This window comes from Tamandua tetradactyla (genome assembly GCF_023851605.1).
Source record: "Tamandua tetradactyla isolate mTamTet1 chromosome 22 unlocalized genomic scaffold, mTamTet1.pri SUPER_22_unloc_4, whole genome shotgun sequence".
In the NCBI taxonomy this organism is placed as follows: domain Eukaryota; kingdom Metazoa; phylum Chordata; class Mammalia; order Pilosa; family Myrmecophagidae; genus Tamandua; species Tamandua tetradactyla.
In genome coordinates, this window is record NW_027518254.1 from 642,364 (window position 1) to 659,972 (window position 17,609).

The window sequence follows — 17,609 nt, forward strand, 5'->3', positions numbered from 1 at the left end:
TACCAATGATATATTCCAAGCTGATTCTCAAATGTCGGTTCACATCAATGGGACCTTACAGTATTTGTCCTTTAGTTTTGGGCTAGACTCACTCAGCATAATGTTCTCTAGGTCCATCCTTGTTATTACATGCTTCATAAGTTTAGTCTGTCTTAAAGCTGCATAATATTCCATCGTAGGTATACACCACAGTTTGTTTAGCCACTCGTCTGTTGATGAACATTTTGGCTGTTTCCATCTCTTTGCAATTGTAGATAATGCTGCTATAAACACTGGTGTGCAAATGTCCATCTGTGTCTTTGCCCTTAAGTCCCTTGAGTAGATACCTAGCAGTGGTATTGCTGGGTCGTAATCCATTCTGCCATTCTATGTCTTTTGATTGGGAAATTCAGTCCATTAACTTTTAGTATTATTACTGTTTGGATATATTTTCCTCCACCATTTTGGCTTTTTATATATATATCATACTGATTTTCCTTCTTTCTACACTTTACCATACCTCTCTCTTCTGTCTTTTCATATCTGACTCTAGTGCTCCCTTTAGTATTTCTTGCAGAGCTGGTCTCTTGGTCACAAATTCTCTCAGTGACTTTTTGTCTATAAATGTTTTAATTTCTCTTCATTTTTGAAGGACAATTTTGCTGGATATAGGAGTCTTGGTTGGCAGTTTTTCTCTTTTAGTAATTTAAATATATCATCCCACTGTCTTCTAGCTTCCATGGTTTCTGCTGAGAAATCTACACATAGTCTTATTGGGTTTCCCTTGTATGTGACAGATTGTTTTTCTCTTGCTGCTTTCAAGATCCTCTCTTTCTCTTTGACCTCTGACATTCTAACTAGTAAGTGTCTTGGAGATGCCTATTTGGGTCTATTCTCTTTGGGGTGCGCTGCACTTCTTGGATCTGCAAATTTAGGTCTTTCATAAGAGTTGGGAAATTTTCAGTGATAATTTCTTCCATTAGTTTTTCTCCTCCTTTTCCCTTCTCTTCTCCTTCTGGGACACCCACAACACGTATATTTGTGCGCTTCATATTGTCATTCAGTTCCCTGATCCCCTGCTCAAGTTTTTCCATTCTTTTCCCTATAGTTTCTGTTTCTTTTTGGAATTCAGATGTTCCATCCTCCAGTTCACTAATTGTAGCTTCTGTCTCTTTAGATCTACCATTGTAGGTATCCATTGTTTTTTCCATTTTTTCTTCTTTGTCCTTCACTCCCATAAGTTCTGTGATTTGTTTTTTCAGATTTTCTATTTCTTCTTTTTGTTCAGCCCATGTCTTCTTCATGTCCTCCCTCAATTTATTGATTTGGTTTTTGAAGAATTTTTCCATTTCTGTTCGTATATTCAGCATTAGTTGTCTCAGCTCCTGTATCTCATTTGAACTATTGGTTTGTTCCTTTGACTGGGCCATATCTTCAATTTTCCAAGTGTCATCCATTATTTTCTGCTGGTGTCTGGGCATTTGATCAGATTTCCCTGGGTGTGGGACCCAGCTGGTTGAAAGCTTTTTCTGTGAAATCTCTGGGCTCTGTTTTTCTTTTCCTTCCCAGTAGGTGGCGCTCGTGGCGCTCGTCTGTCTGCACGGCAGTCGCCCGGGAAACCGCGCGTGGATGTGGAGGTCGCTGGCTGCCGCGGCTTGGGAGAGTGCCGGTCCTAATTGCCCAGCTGGCCCGAAACGCCAAGCGTGACGGGAGGGCCCCGCTATCCAACGTTCCCAGTCAGACTGGGGAGCCACGTGCGTGGAGGGGACCCCAGTTGCCAGCCGCCCCGGCCGGGAAAACGCGCGTCCCTCGGGTAGCTCACCACAGCAGATTCTCCCTGCCCGTTCAGCTGTTCCAGAATGGGGTACGCTGTCTTTTTGGTCTCTGTCATGACTCCGGGAGCTGTTTCGTATTGTTTCTGTTTCTTTAGTTGCTTTTCTGGAGGAGGAACTAAGACCCGCGCGTCTTACTAAGCCGCCATCTTCTCTGGAAGTCTGCAGAATGTTTTTGAGATTATTCCATGTCGTTGCCTTATCAGTAGTTCACTCATTTTTACAGCTGAGCATGGCATGGGAATCCTGCAATCCATCCATTTTCCTGCTGATGGAAATATGGTAGTGTCCAATTTTGTCTGTCATGAACAATACTGCTGTGACCATTCTTGTGGAAAGCCCTCTGTGGGCCTGGCTTTCCTGTACCTTTGATAAATTCCCAGGAATGGAATTGTCAGGGTATAGGGTTTGTCACTGTCAGGTTCATGTGTCCACTTGGCCAGGTGCTGGTACTTGTTTGTTTGGTTGGGCAAGTGCTGGCCTGTCTGTTGCCATGAGGACATTTCTTAGAATTCAGTCACAATCACATCGGCTGCATCCACAGCTGATTCCATTTGTAACTAGCCAAGAGAAATGTCTCCTGCAATGAGTGATGGTTAATCTAATCACTGGAAGCCTTTTAAGGAAGATTCAGAAGAGACAGGCTCCCTTCCTGCTTCAGCTGGGGAGCCTCTCCTGTGGAGTTCTTCTAGACCCTCCATCGGAGTCCTCAGCTTCACAGCCTGCCCTACGGATTTTGGACTCCGCATTCCCACAGTTACATGAGACAGTTTTAGAAATTTTCTATTTTCAGATATTTCCTGTTGATTCTGTTTACTAATCAAATGGCTTACTAGGTTTCAAAATAATATGCATGGAAAAATTATAAAAGTATGTATTTTAATTATATCAAGCAAAAGTGTGCAATTTTAGTTTAACAAAGCACTAGGAAGGATGGATGGAAGAAGGGAAGGAAAGAAGGAAGGGAGTGAGGAAGGCCAGGAAGGAAGGATAAGGCTAAATTTCCTTCCCTTTTACAATTCCAAAGCATAGTTACAGAATCATTGCTTCCTACAATAGCCAGTCTCCAGTATAACCCCCCACAAGTTCCACCTGCAAGTACTCACACTCTTTTATAGGGTCCTTACACATTTTGCCAAGGCTGGTTTGTGTAACCAAATGTATCAATAGTATACGATACAAAGTTGGTCAGGCACTTTGATAGTAGGTGATAAAGGACTAAGGCTTCCAATGTGGGTTCTCTCTCTTGCTCTCTTCTGTCTCTCTATTTCAGTCTCTCTCCTCTTTTTTATATCTTTTACTCAGGGGGAAACAAGATGCCATGTAGGAAAAAACTCTTTAAAGTGGTCCATGCAATGACAACAACCATTTGACTGAGCTTGAAGCCCATTCTTCTTCCAAAGTTCAGTCTTCAGAAGAAAGCAGCCTCAACAATTTGACTGCAATCTCCTGAGGGATCCAGTCAGCTAAGGCACTCCTAAATTCCCAGTCCTCAGAAGTTGTGGGAAATAAGATATTTTTGTTGATTTAAGATGTGAACTTTTATGGTAATTTGTTATGCAGCAAAATATAACTAATACACTAACAGACTGTTTTTATAAATATAGCATATCATTCAAATGAAAACCTTACAAAGGTAGATTTATTTTAAGCACCCAGGTTTAAGTATTCAAGAGGAAAATAGTTCTTTAGCATTCGTAAATTAAGTAAATTATATTCAAGGATAGGGCAACATGTTTGATATTAATGTTATTAGCATAATTGTTTTAAGAAGGAATGGTTATCTTGATATATATATATCAAAAGATATTGCTAAAATTCAGCAATCATTTCTTATTTAAAAAAGCTCAGTGCATGCAGACTGGAGGAATATTTTTATAAGATGTTATAAATTTGTATTGAAACAACACCATAACCTTATTTTTGGTGACTCAACTGAGACATTTCCCCAAAATTTCAGAATAAGAAAAGAGCACCTTTTAATTTTAAGCTAAATTAAAATCAAGACATTCATATTAGGCATCTTCTGTTTCTAGAATATCTAAAGAAAGGGAATATTCTCCTAGTGGGATGCTTGGCTCAGCAGTGAAGAATATTTACTTAGGTATAATAATACAGGGATTGCTTACTGATTTTCATGGACACATGTAAGACATTACTGTGATTATAATACACAAGTGAAGACATGCACAAATCTCAACATCCTTGACAATTTGTAAAAGGAAGAATGTAGCTTCCAATAGGGAGGAGAAAAGGGGATTAAAAAAATTCTCATCTTACCCAGAGGGGAGTTTAGATACTGAATAAAATATTTGAAAATGAAATGTAGGCATGTTTTGGTTTGCTAAAGTTATTGGAATGCAATATAGCAGAAATGGTCTCGTGTTTTCAGAGGGGATTTATTAAGTTACAAATTTACTGTCTTAAGGCCATGAAAATGTCCAAATTAAGGCATCCAGAAAGAGATAGATTGACTCTGAGAAAACTCCTATAGTATCTGGGTTTTCTCTGTCACATTTGAAGGAACATCATGTCATGTGCTGTCCTTCTCTCCCAGCTTCTAGTTTCAGATGGTTCACTAAGTTACTGTTTTCAGTGGCTTTCACCCTAAGAATCTGTGGCTCCTCATTTAGCTTCTCCAGGATAGACTCTGGGTTTCATGTCTTAGCTTAGCATCTCCAAACACCTGTGTCTTGGGTTTGTCTCTCTGCTCTCTGTGTTAGGTCTGAACTCTAAGATTTCTGCCTGTTACTCTCTTCATACAGAGCTCCACAAAACGTATTAAGATTCCCCTTGAAAATGTAGAGCTGTGTTCCAGTAGCCATGTTTCTTGATGATGATTGAACAATGATATAGCTTTCACAACGTGACTCTGATTGTGAAAACCTTGTGTGTGATGTTCCTTTTATCTACCATATCAACAGATGAGTAGAACATATGGAATAAAAATAAATAATAGGGGAAACAATGTTAAAATAAATTTAGTTTGAAATACTAGTGATAAATGAAAGTGAGGGGTAAGGGGTATGTTATGTATAATCTTTTTTTTCCTGTTATTGTTTTATTTCTTTTTCTGTTGTCTTATTATTTCTTTTTCTAAATTGATGCAAATATCCTAAGAAATGATGAATATGCAACTATGTAATGATATTAAGAATTACTGATTATATATGTAGAATGGAATGATATGTTAATGTTTTTGTTGTTAATTTTTTAAATTTAAAAAATAAAAAAATAAAAAATAAATTTAAAAAAAGATTCCCCTTGAATGGATCACATCTCTCTCTAATCAAAAGGTCCCAATCACAATCAGTGAGGGGAAAAGTATCTGCAGAGTCCCCTTCAGGGACTGGTGAGAACGGGGAGAAATTCAACTTCCCCAAGTTGAATTCTTGATATTCTCACAAGCAGTGTGGACAACCAAAGCTATAGGCTGAGCCCCCAGTCTTGGGGTTTGTTCATATTAAACTTAACCCTGCAAAGGATAGGTCAAGTCTACTTAAAATTTAGGCCCAAGAGTCACTCCCAAGAGAGCCTCTTTTGTTGCTAAGATGTGGCCTGTCTCTCCAGCCAACACAACAAGCAGTCTCACCACCCTACCCCTCTCTACATGGGACATGACTCCCAGGGGTATGGACCTTCCTGGCAGCGTGGGACAGAGATCTTGGAATGAGCTGAGACTCAGCATCAAGGGACTGAGAAAACCTTCTAGACCAAAAGGGGGAAGAGTGATATAAGACAAAGTGTCAATGACTGAGAGACTCTAAACAGAGTCGAGAGGTTATCCTGGAGGTTATTCTTATGTATCAAGTAGATATCATCTTGTTATTCAAGACATAATTGAGAGGCTGGAGGGAACTGCCTGAAAATGTAGAGCTATGTTCCAGTAGCCATGTTTCTTAAGGATGATTGAATAATGATACAGCTGTCACAATGTGACTGTGTGATTGTGAAAACCTTGCGTCTGATGCTCCTTTTATCTACCTTGTCAACAAAGGAGTAGAACATATGGAATAAAAATAAATAATAGGGGGAACATATGCTAAAATAAATTTAGTTTGAAATGCTAGTGATCAATGAAAGCGAGGGGTAAGGGGTATGGTAGGTATAGTCTTTTTTTTTCGTTCCTGTGTTCATTTTATTTCTTTTTCTATTGTCTTTTTATGAATTAATGCAAATGATCTAAGAAATGATGAATATGCACCTAAGTGATGATATTGTGAATTACTGATTATGTATGATGTTTTGTTTTGTTTCTTAATTTTTTAATTAATAAATACATTTAAAAAAAAGGTCCCAATCACAATTGAGTGGGTTACATCTCCTGTGGAAACATCCTAATCAAAAGGTCCCACCCAACAATAGGTCTGCTCCTACAAGATTGCATTAGAAGGACATGGCTTTCCTGGGGTACATAAAACTTTCAAACCAGTATAAGGTGTAAGTGTATTAATTAAAGGAACACAGTTCACCAATGTTAGAAGAAAAAATAATGTTATAACCATCAACCTTTAAGAGGAAGGAGCAAGAAAGGGGAAACTATAGGTAAAATAAATTGTCATCCAGCACAGAGGGACAACAGTAGCTACTGTCTGAAGTTGATGGTTAAAGAAATAGAGGAATTGTTATTTTATTTAGGAATATGGTGAGAACAATTAGAATCAGAATAGTCGACCAGTTATTGTTTGGGCAAGAAGATTGTAGGGAGGAGTAAGGGAAACAGTTTCAAATCCTTGACTCATTGGAATGACTTCATGTGTTATCACTTTTATGAATTACTTTGATGTAAAGTAATTACAGTCTGTCTTAAAAGCATCATAAATTGAAATAGCATGCAATAAGTCAATAAAAAGTAGCCTGACATATGAAAAAATTTGTTTAAAATCCTTAACACTTAGGAAAACCTCTAACAAAAGAAAAATAATAAAGGTATATTTAGGCATGTCTGAAAAATAATATGGATCACAAAATGAATATATGAAATCACTCAGGTTTACATTAATCAAGCATTATAAATTACAATAGAGTGCTTTTTCCCTAACATATTAAAAATGTTTAGGATGATTGGTATGGCACTTTGGAGCTGTGTGTTCCAGAAAAACATATTCTTAAATTTAATACTTTTGGGTGAGTGTGGGTCATTGTAAATAAGATCTCTTCAAGATGTTGCTTCAGTTAAAGTGTGGCACAAAAGATTGGGCCTTAATCTGGATTACTGGAGTGCTTTATCAGCAGAGAGAAAGTCAGACAGGAAAAAGCCACAGAAGGAGCAGCCAGAAGCTGCAAGTCACTAGAAACCAAAAGAGAAAGGAGAAGCCAAGAGAGGCTGCCATGTGCACTGCCATGTGCCAGAAACACCAAGGACCAAGGATCCCTGGCAACCAGCCCCAGTTTTTCAGGAGAAAGCATCACCTTGATAATACCTTGATATTGGACTTTCTCCTAGCCTCAAAACTCTATGCCAATAAATCCTCACTGTTTAAACCAACTCATGGCTAGGTGCCCACATTAGCAATGAGGAAATTAAAACAAATGGTTAAAAAACATTTTTTTCCAGACAATGAGGATAAAGGAACGCTTTCATTTTCAGTTGAGAATTTAAATGGATAAAGACCCTCTAGAAGTCAATATGAACTATAAAACCTTAACCTCATGTGTCCCATAGATACATCTGTTCCATTTCTCTGGGCTGTTTGCTGTGATAAAATTTTGCACTTGACAAGGGTTTATCTACAAGAATGTTTTTGGCTTCTAAAATAGGTATGGCAACTGTGTAAATATTCAAAAGTATGAGATTTAACACATAAACTACAGCTCATCCACACAGTGGAAAGTAGCCATCAAACAGCAGATTGTAGGAAACATTTAATTACACAGAACATGTTAATAGTTTCTTAAGTGAAAAAGCAGACTATAAAACAAGATGCCCCTTGTCATCTCCAAATTTCTTTTCATTTCTTGTTTTTTACAATACAGATAGAGTAAATTAAAAAGTAGATATAGTAAAATGGCTGTATCAGGACATTGGAAATGTGTTTATTTTCTTCACTTTAGATAATTATGTGTTGCAATTATCTGAAGTGAACAAAGAACAGATACACCCCACCCAAAACTGAGAAAGACTAAATGAAATTGTCTAAAGAAATCACTTCAAGAAACTCTCTTTAAGCTCAGGAAGGAGGGGGCAAAAAACTCATAAAGAAATTTTGGTATTATTGACTGTTTCCTTGGTAGCAAAATGAGAACACTTTTACCTTTCTCAGAAAATAGAGAAATTAATATACTCATACCTGTGGGAAAATGTATACTAATCACAGACCACTTATTAGCTTTTTCTTTAATAAATTACTTGGGAAAATATGAGACTTAATGATAAGTACTTTAATTCTTTCTTTTCTATAAAAAATGCAATCGCTGCTGTGTATTGAATTCAAATTTCTGGAGATGAGTAAATATAGAACAAACCAGTAGGTGATGGGAAATGGAACATATGATTTGCTTTTTTAGGGAGAAAGTATATGTCTTTAGTTGTTGTTTCCTTTCCTTTGATTTAAATCTATGCTAAGAATAAAATAGGTATTTATCTGCATGCTTACCAGTTTTAGAAACAGAACTGTCTCCAAGAGCTGAGATGCATTCAAGCTCGATAGGCCACCTGCCATCCACAAACATCACCTCCATACCACAGAGATAATGATGAAATGATACTCATTTTTATTTTGCTTCCAACATCCATCCCACAGTCCAGTATGAAAAGAAATTACCCTCCTAACACCATATGCAAAGGACCTTCCTTTCAACTATGAGGTCTGGGTTCTGGATCTTTTTGAAGTGAGTGACTGTACCACACTTCTTCCCCTCTTGTTTTCCTCAGTCTCATTCCCTCTGGTCTTCCAGATTTTTCTGTATTCTCTTCCCCATTAATTATTGGGGCTTCTTTTTTACTTGAAAGTTGCCAAAGGATCCACCCTCTTCCAAGCTGGAATTCCATGATTAATAAAGTATTATTTGAATTCTAAAATCTCCGCTGGATACTCTCTGCACTTCTGTACTTAACTAAACCTTGGCTTTATTCTAAGGATACAGATAACTCCATCAGAAGCTGAATGCTGAAAAAAAAAGTTACACAAATGGGAAGATTGGCATCACCGCTTATACAAAATATCACAATTTCTAATATGCTACATATTCAAACTAATACTCTAACAATCTTTCCATGCTTGCCTAATTTTCCAGCCCCATTTCCCACCCCACCCCATGCAACACATACCTCAAAGCTCCTTCAGTCTTCTCAAATCTCTAGCATTTTCTTTTTTTTTCCTTTTCCTTCTTCCTTCCTTCCTTCTTTCTAGTATTCATCATCCCAAACTCTGATTTCTAATATTAGTCCCAGCAGGTGATTTTGTTTCTACAAAAATCAATAATAATAATGGTAGATGATATATCAATAAGCTTTCTCAACTTCTCTTTCTTTAAAAGAAAGCAGGTTTCTTGCTTCCTATCTAAAGGCAATCTTTCCCCATTTTCTCCTTTACCTCCATCTCCTTTCTCAAGATTTTCATATATTCAGTTCAACATTAATATCTACCATTTATTAATTAATTCAATAATTTATTTGTTGAATATTAATGGACAACTGTTATGTACCAGACTCTATTCCTCAATCATTTCCTTTGGCATTTAAACCCATAGGAAATCCTCCCATGAAATAAATACCCTCCCTTAAACTCATCACATATCAAAGCACTATCTCTTTCCTGCTCTCACAATCACACCTCTGAAGAATTGCCCCTTTTGTTGAGGATAGTTCTTCCCTACTTCTGCATCTTCAGCCAGGAGGTGGGGGTATATGTGTTGTTACTTCCTCACTAGGAGGAAGAAATACAAATGCTAAAAGGCACATGAAAAGTTACTCAACATCATCAGCTATTAACTGGTATAGTATATCAAAATCACAGTGAGATATCATCTGATACCCATTAGAATGGACATTAAATAAAATCAAACAGAAAATGACAAGTGCTGGAGAGGATGTGGATAAAGAGGCACACTTATCCATTGTTGGTGGGAATATAAAATGATGCAACTGCTCTGGAAGGCAGTTTGGTGGTTCCTCAGGAAGCTAAGTATAGAATTGCTGTATTATCCAGCCATCCCATTACTAGGTATATAGTTAAAGGAACTGAAGGCAAGAATACAAATGGACATTCGCACACCAATGTTTATAGCAGCATTATTTATTTATGATTGTCAAGAAAGCCAGGAGAAAAAGCTAGCAGATGACGTCATGTCCGCCATGTGCCCTTCTAGCCGAGAAAGAAGTCCTGACTGTGTTCGCCATGTGCCTTCTCACTTGAGAGAGAAGCCCTGAACTTCATCGGCCTTTTTGAGACAAGATATCTTTCCCTGGATGGATGTCTTAGATTAGACATTTCTGTAGACTTATTTTAATTGGGACATTTTCTCAGCCTTAGAACTGTAAACTGGCAACTCATTAAATTCCCCCTTTTGAAAGCCATTCTGTTTCTGATATATTGCATTCTGGCAGCTAGCAAACTAGAGCAGATTTTGGTATCTGAGAGTGGAGTGCTGCTGCAGTTTGCAAATACCAGATATGTTGGAACAGTGTTTTGGATGGCTAAGGGGAAGATTCTGGAGGAAATGTGAAGAGAACGAAGGAGAAGTCCTGGAGTGCTTGAAGAGGCTGTTGGTGTAAACGGAACCACTGCCAATCTGGACAAAGGTGGACACAAAAGGGAGAGATTGGAGTTTGCAGAGTAAGAACCATGGAAGCTCAGGCCTGAAGCCAAGAAACCTCAGCCTGGAGAGTGGACCCACCCATATACATGGAGAGGGTGAGGAAGAGTCTCCCACCTTGTTGCAGTGGAAGAGTCGTGCAGCCTCAGGCCTTGAAGAAGGTAGAACACATTCCTTGGGGGACTGGGGAGAGCCTGGCTGCCGCCACATGGTGGGGTTCAGCATGTGCCCTGGAAATGTCAGAGAGCCCAGGGGTGGTGGCCTGGAGAGAGTGGAGCCGAGAAAAAGGTGGTCTCCTCGATGTTCCCTGAGGTTGATTTGGAAAGAGGCGGGCCACTGCATAGGCCCTCAGAAAGGGTGGGATTGCCAGTTTCTAAAGCCGAAGGATAAATGACTTTCAGATTTTGAAATCCAATGGTGTTTGCTGTGCAGGTTTTCCTTCCAGTTTCTCTGATCCTGACTGTCCTCCTTTGCATATTGGCATCAGATAACATGTTTTATGATTCCCAGATCCGCAGCCAGAAGATAATTATTTGCACCTGTTTAAGGTGATGCTTGTTATTGCCAAGTTGAGGAGGGGTGGACATGTGGTAGTTAGATTCAGTTGTCAAATTGGCCAGGTGAAAGTCACCTAGTTTTGTTGCTGTGGACCTGAGCCAATAGTATGTGAATTTCATCTGTTACTGATTACGCCTGCAGTTGGCTGGGAGGTGTGCCTGCTGCAATGAATGACATTTGACTTAATTGGCTGCTGCTTAAATGAGAGAGCGCAGTGTAGCACAGCCAAAGCACCTCAGCATACCTTATCTCGGCACTCAAAGCTCAGCCTAGGCCTTTGGAGATGCAGAAAGAAATCACCCTGGGGAAAGTTGTTGGAACTCAGAGGCCCGGCAAGAAGGCCAACAGAGACCATTCTGTGCCTTCCCATGTAAGAAAGAACCTCAGTGGAAAGTTAGCTGCCTTTCCTCTGAAGAACTAACAAAATAAATCCCCTTTTTTAAAAAGCCAACCCATTTCTGTTGTGTTGCATTCTTGCAGCTAGCAAACTAGAACAGGCGGCATGAGACCAACACTGACAGTCATGTAGAAACCTCAGCTTGGAGAACCCTTCCGGGTACTGGTTTCTGGGGTATGGAATGATTTGACTAAATCCAAGAGTCTTTCTTACACAGGAGGTCTTTAATTCAAATTTTGCTGGCTTGTATCAACATGCAAATTATTTCCATTTTATTTCCTCTTCCTGCTCTGATCTGTATCAAGGTATTACTTACTGAAATGTTTGTATCCTTTATACAGACATCTTTATTTCCCATCTATTTATTCTCATTTAGTTGTATTAAAATTTTTGAGAAAAAAAGTCCAACTAACTTTTTTCCATTTTAGGTCATCTAAATCTCACCCAGGACCTGTGGTCCATATAAGTGACAGTTCAATGAATGAGAGAACGGTAGAATTTCTTCTAAAAGTTATATTTATGATATAAAAGAATGAATCTTGGTATCCTTAAGTATATAAACTCTTCTAGGACTGTACTTACCAAACCTGAGATTGCTTACAAAGGTTGTATATCTCATATACCAAAAGGCTTATTTATACATTATGAAAAACAAGTGAAAAAAGTAGAATCATTTAAAATTTTAAAGAACCAAAAGTACCATAAAATATCAGTAAAGTTAAATTCACTTAAAAGTTTTTTGTTTATAATTGGCTTGTTCTAAATAGTTTACCAGATTTTTCTGATAATCCTGGCTAAAAGTATTTGATGGTTTTGAATTATTTTCAACACACTTGATCAGTTTTTATGTTGATTATTACATGTTGCCTTGTGTTAGCATCTTGTCTAGATCTCATCTCCTCTAAGTGTTTCTTCATAAATTAACAATGTAGGTTGTTAAAGTGTACTATTTAATGTAGCATTTTGAACCATCTTATGTCAATTATATGTAAGTTTTAAATTCTGAAACTAGTTTCATACAGTCAGCATCTCAATTAACTTGAAAAGAATAGAGTTTCCTTTCCCATAAATCTAGTTGCTAATCAAAGCCAGCCTGTGAGGTAGATCTGTGTAATAGTAGCCTTCCTTCTGCCATATAGTTTTCTGTGATACCTAAGTGAGTGCTGGGCAATGTCTGTGCTCCCAGGGCCTGGCCACCTGGACATCTGGGCTTGGGATTGGGGTTTGCCCAAGTCTTCCCGCCTTCCATCTGTGGAGGCCCACAGTGTCTGTCACACTGCCCTCTTGGTGGAAATTATGATGAACCTGTTTACATAAAGGTTTGCATTTAGAAAATTATCTTCTATCTCTTCTTCCTATTTCTAGTTCATTCATTCATTGACTCAGCAATTATTCAACAACTGTTGGTACTCACCCTGTAACTTTCTTTATTTTGGCTTTACATTTTCTGTATTATCTTTTTTTTTTAATTGAGGAATCTTCAGACACATGCAGTCCATACATAGTGTACCATGAATGACTCACATTATCATCACGTTGGTGATCGCTGTAATCATTTCTAGAACATTTGCATCACTCCAGAAAAAGAAAAAAGAAAAAGCCCATACATTCCATACCCCTTATACCTCCCTCTCATTGACCACAAGTAAGTCAATCTACCCAATTTTTTCCTTTTATTCCCCCCCATTATTTATTTATTTTAACGTTACTTTTTCACTCATCTGTCCATACCCTGGATAAAAGGAGCAATGAGACACAAGGTTTTCATAGTCAAGCAGTCATATTGTAAAAGGTGTTTGGTTATATAATCATCTTCAAGAATCAGTGCTTCCGGAACACAGCTCAATGTTTCAGGTACTTCCCTCCAGCCATTCCAATACACCATAAACTAAAAAGGGATATCTACATAATGCATAAGAATAACCTCCAGGATAACCTCTCTACTGTTTGAAATCTCTTAGCCACTAAAACTTCGTTTTGTCTTATTTTCCTTTTGGTCAGGAAGGCTTTGTCAATCCCATGATGCCACTACCCTGTTAACACTTTTCAAGGTGCTAATCGTCTTCCTACGTCTCTCCTTTCTGTCACTTTCATGGCTGTTTTGACATTCTCTTGGGGATGGAGGGCAAGTTGGATGAAAAGTTCATGCAAGTGTTTTATTCATGTCCTAAACATATATTTGTTTTTATTTGAATGTTAGGTGATGCCTGGAGGGTGATTCATTTGCAGTGGGCATATTTTAAGTTAAATCACATTAATGTAGTTCTGTTTGTCTTTTTTTTAATCCTATATAAAATGAAAAAAAATAAAATAGAACTTAGACTTCGGAGTTCAAATACATGACTATAGTTTTCAGCCACAGGCAGTTTTAAGCAAGGTTCAAGGAGTAGCTGGGAGCTCGCAGCTTCCCTCTCTAGGGGTTGGCCTGTGGCTTTAGCTACTCTGGCTGCATCCTCAGTACGCCTATGTTACGCCTTCCTTTCCCCACCATCCATGGTGGTTAGGGGCTCATTGATCAGTTAACTACCAGCCTCCTCTCTCCACTGGAGACTTGGAGCATGGGGTACCTAGTACAAGTTCTGCAGGGCCTGGCCAGTCCCTCAGGTTGCCACGAGCACTTGCCCTCTGGGGTCTCTGACTTTACCCCCCTAACCGCTGTGCACTCAGTGTCCTGCTTCTCTCTCATGGTTCCCACCTGTCCTGCAGGAGCTCCGCACCTGGGAGGAGGAGCTGACATGGGCTGCACTCCAGCAGAAGAACCTGGAAGAGCTGCTGCAGCACAAGGGGCAGGAGCTGGCTGAGTGGGAAATTGACATCCTGGAATGGGAGCTTAACATCATCCTCCATCAGCTGTGCCAGGAGAAGCCCCGACTGAAAAAAAGCATGGGCAAGTTCAGGAAGAGCTGGCTGAAGCTCAAGGATAGCAACCACATCAGCCTTCCCTCTGGTCAGTGGCCAGGAGCCTGCTGGAAGTGAGAACAGAGAGCCTGGTTGTGGAGTGGGGCAAGGGCTTGGTGTGGGCAAGGATCACTACCTACTCTGTCCCAGTAGTAGGAACTGAGCTTTTGGAAACACAAGACCTAGGGTTTCAAAATGGACCTTTGTTGAAATCGGCCATTCTGTTCAGTAGAAAGACGCTGGCCTGCTGAAAGTCTCACCCACTTTAGGGACATTAGTGACTGTGACTGAACACATAGAGTGAACTGATAGGTGAGTGTGGTCCAGGCTGCTAGAAGCATGGCTGCTCACATAGGCACCTTTCCTTTTAGGCAGACTTGGAGAAGGAAGCATGTGATTGGGGTGGGGTGGGAGAGCAGTTTGTAAATTTCAAGGTATATATGTGTGAGACAGGAGAAATCTTGCCTTTGCAGAATAGCTCATGTCAAGGTTTATTTAAATGACTAGTTCTCTGAATGCACTTGAGTTTATGTTTAACTCACAGGACTTTGATTTACACATAAGCTTTACAAACACATTGCCTAAAAAAATATACAGATTTGACTTGTACAGACTTGGAAAAATGCAAAGAAATATGAAGCTATGAATTAGAATCTTTGTGGTGTATAATGCACCCATTGAAGGAGGTGAGTGTTCAAGTGTATGTTTGTATAGATAAAAATGTTCACTTGTGTTCTGATACATAAGGCCCAAGGAAGCAAGCTTATTAGAAGTATAAGGAACTAAGGAAAAATAGCGTGATAGGAACAGCAGTGGTTGGCTTTCAATGGTAGCTTAAGTATAGACAAGGGAATTAATTCACTGAAATTTAGTAAATGCGTTCATGGGATGTGTTTACTGATCTCCTTGTTGCATATCTTTTTCTTTCCAGACAACCTTGAGTCTTCGAGCACGTCTTGAGCATCTACCGTGTGTTGAGCATATTGCCAGGTACTGGGAATACAACTTAGTGGGGAGACCCAGGTGTAGACAAACAGCTGTTGTTATTCCTCTTTGACAGATGAGGAAAGTGAAACTCAGAAATTCAGAGCTAAGCACAAACCCTGGTTTACTGTCCTTAAGTTCTACATTCTTTCTGCTGTACCCAAACTGCCTTTGGAAGATATTAGAGTTTGAACCATCTCCCTCATTTCCTTAGATTGTTCTCAACAAAGACTAGTTCTTAATACCCACCTCTGCCCCCTCTTAGTAAAAAGCATCAGTCCCCCTCCTTTGTTCCCTGAGAAAAGGGGGCAAGTACTAATAGATCATATGAAATAGAGAATTTTATGTTAAATTTCCTAGAATAATATACAAGGTCTCATTGTCTAAAAAGCTGTTCTAGATATATAATCATATATAACCTGTAAGTCTGTATTATATAGACAGCTTTCTGAAGACTGTCTAATGAAAGGTCACTAAGAAAATGGATTTTCCTCCTTTCTGTATCTCCACCTTCCATGTCCCTTTGGGAAAAAGAGAGGATTCTGAAAGAGAAAATTTTCTAGGTGAACAATGAAGTTTTCAGGCCTGTCAGTTTTCTTACATGAATTTCATTATGGAAAAATTCAAATGCACGTGCTATCTGTCTGTCTTTCCTCAAGCAGATTTCCAGCAGACATTCACTGTGCAGGCATCTCTATCCATGGACAAAAGAAAAAGTCTGATCAGCAGCTGCTCTAGTCCTCCTGCAAGCCCCACCATCATTCCTCGCCTTCGTGCCATCCAGTGTGAGACTATTTCCTAAATTACTTGGGGTCAGAACACACCAGGTGTCTGCTCTGTCCAGCCACCAACGGGTCCAGGCTTACTCCATCCATAACTTCTGCCACCTGTCCTCGACAGCACGTATGTACATGTACATACATATGCATACACATAGCCTTTCCCTTTGTCTCTCTCCATTAACTTTACTATGGTCTCCTCTACCTTTTATTCTTAGTCAAATATCAGCAAAGGGTTTTGGGGGTATCAGTGGTAGCTCAACTGATTTACAAAGTGATTTGCAGTCTAGTGTCTTGTGTCGATACAGCTTGGTTCCCTGGCCTGGGGCCCAGGCATACCCTCTGCCATATTTGGGGCATAATTGTTTTTCTTTTGTCCATCCTTCCCAGGGAAGGGCTTTTGCAAAGTCTGAGTCCTGAAGAAACTTGCTAAATGCTTTTTATGGTCAACTGGATCTGGACCAATTTTGCTTTTATTGCAGTGTGAAAACATAAATAAATAAAATAAATTAAAAAATAATTTTTCTAATTTAAAGATAGATAGATTTCACCAAAACAGAGGGGAAGAAAATTAAATTAAAAAAAAAAAAACAGGGACAGGCCACGATGGCTCAACAGGTAGAGTTCTTGCCTGCCATGCCAGAGACCCGGGTTCAGTTCCTGGTGCCTTCCCGTGCTAAAAAAAAAAAAAAAACAACTAAAACTAAAAAACAGGATTTATGACTTTTATTGAAAGATCAAATCAAATCACTAGGGTCTTTTACATGTGTCCACAGTTCGCTGGAACTGATGGGCACTTTCATATGCTCTAAATTTTGCCTCAGTCCCCTCAACTTCCTGTTTGATGGTAACTGGCTCTCTTCACCCAGTTTAGATAGAAACCTGGTCCCCGAGGGTTTGATTGTTGCTCTAAGGTACCCATGTCAGAAGAATGCTCCTTTTCTCTTATATTCTGTATTTCTCTAGGCCTGTTCTTTTCCCATCACTGCCTACTCTTGATTTTCTTCTCTTTAAGCTTGAACTCCTCATTTTCTTTGTTTCCAGATCTTTCTTCTTTTGCACTTTTGCACTTTTCATCTTCCTTAACCCCTTCTCTTCTTTTCTCCCACCTCTCTTCTCATCACCCCCCCTTGCCTCCCCATCCCACCCAACAGAATTAGTTGCTTAAATCGGATCTGTTTGGAACTCTGATGTCTGGTTGGTCTGAGCTTCAGCTTTGCATTGGACTTAGGGGAATTTAGGAAATTTTTCTGTGTGCTTTGAGAAAGATAAATGATTGGTGGCCGAGACCTTCATTACTTTCCTGGCTCTACTTGGGTACAGAGGTTTTTTTTATGATGGCCAACTTTTCCCCTGCAGCTCCAAATGTGGGCGTTGATCTGGCAGAGTAGAGGTTAATCTGGGAAGGGCTCTGTGTGTCTTTTT

At 39.3% G+C, this 17,609-nt stretch overlaps 1 protein-coding gene across 12 annotated transcripts in view; it reads left to right on the forward strand.

Annotated features, from left to right (window-relative positions):
- LOC143673020 (mitogen-activated protein kinase kinase kinase 9-like) overlaps positions 1-17,609 on the forward strand; it is a 46,286-nt gene that overhangs the window by 6,967 nt on the left and 21,710 nt on the right. For 5 of the 12 annotated variants that reach the window (XM_077147400.1, XM_077147395.1, XM_077147399.1 and 2 more), the window contains exons 3-5: positions 14,230-14,495; positions 15,353-15,411; positions 16,065-16,308. In XM_077147400.1, coding sequence (XP_077003515.1) covers positions 14,230-14,495; positions 15,353-15,362 — 276 coding nt within the window. In that variant the 3' untranslated portion in view covers positions 15,363-15,411; positions 16,065-16,308. Of the gene's footprint in view, positions 1-14,229; positions 14,496-15,352; positions 15,412-16,064; positions 17,606-17,609 lie in introns of those variants that run through there. The other 7 variants (XM_077147404.1, XM_077147401.1, XM_077147396.1 and 4 more) reach the window with 6 other exon arrangements.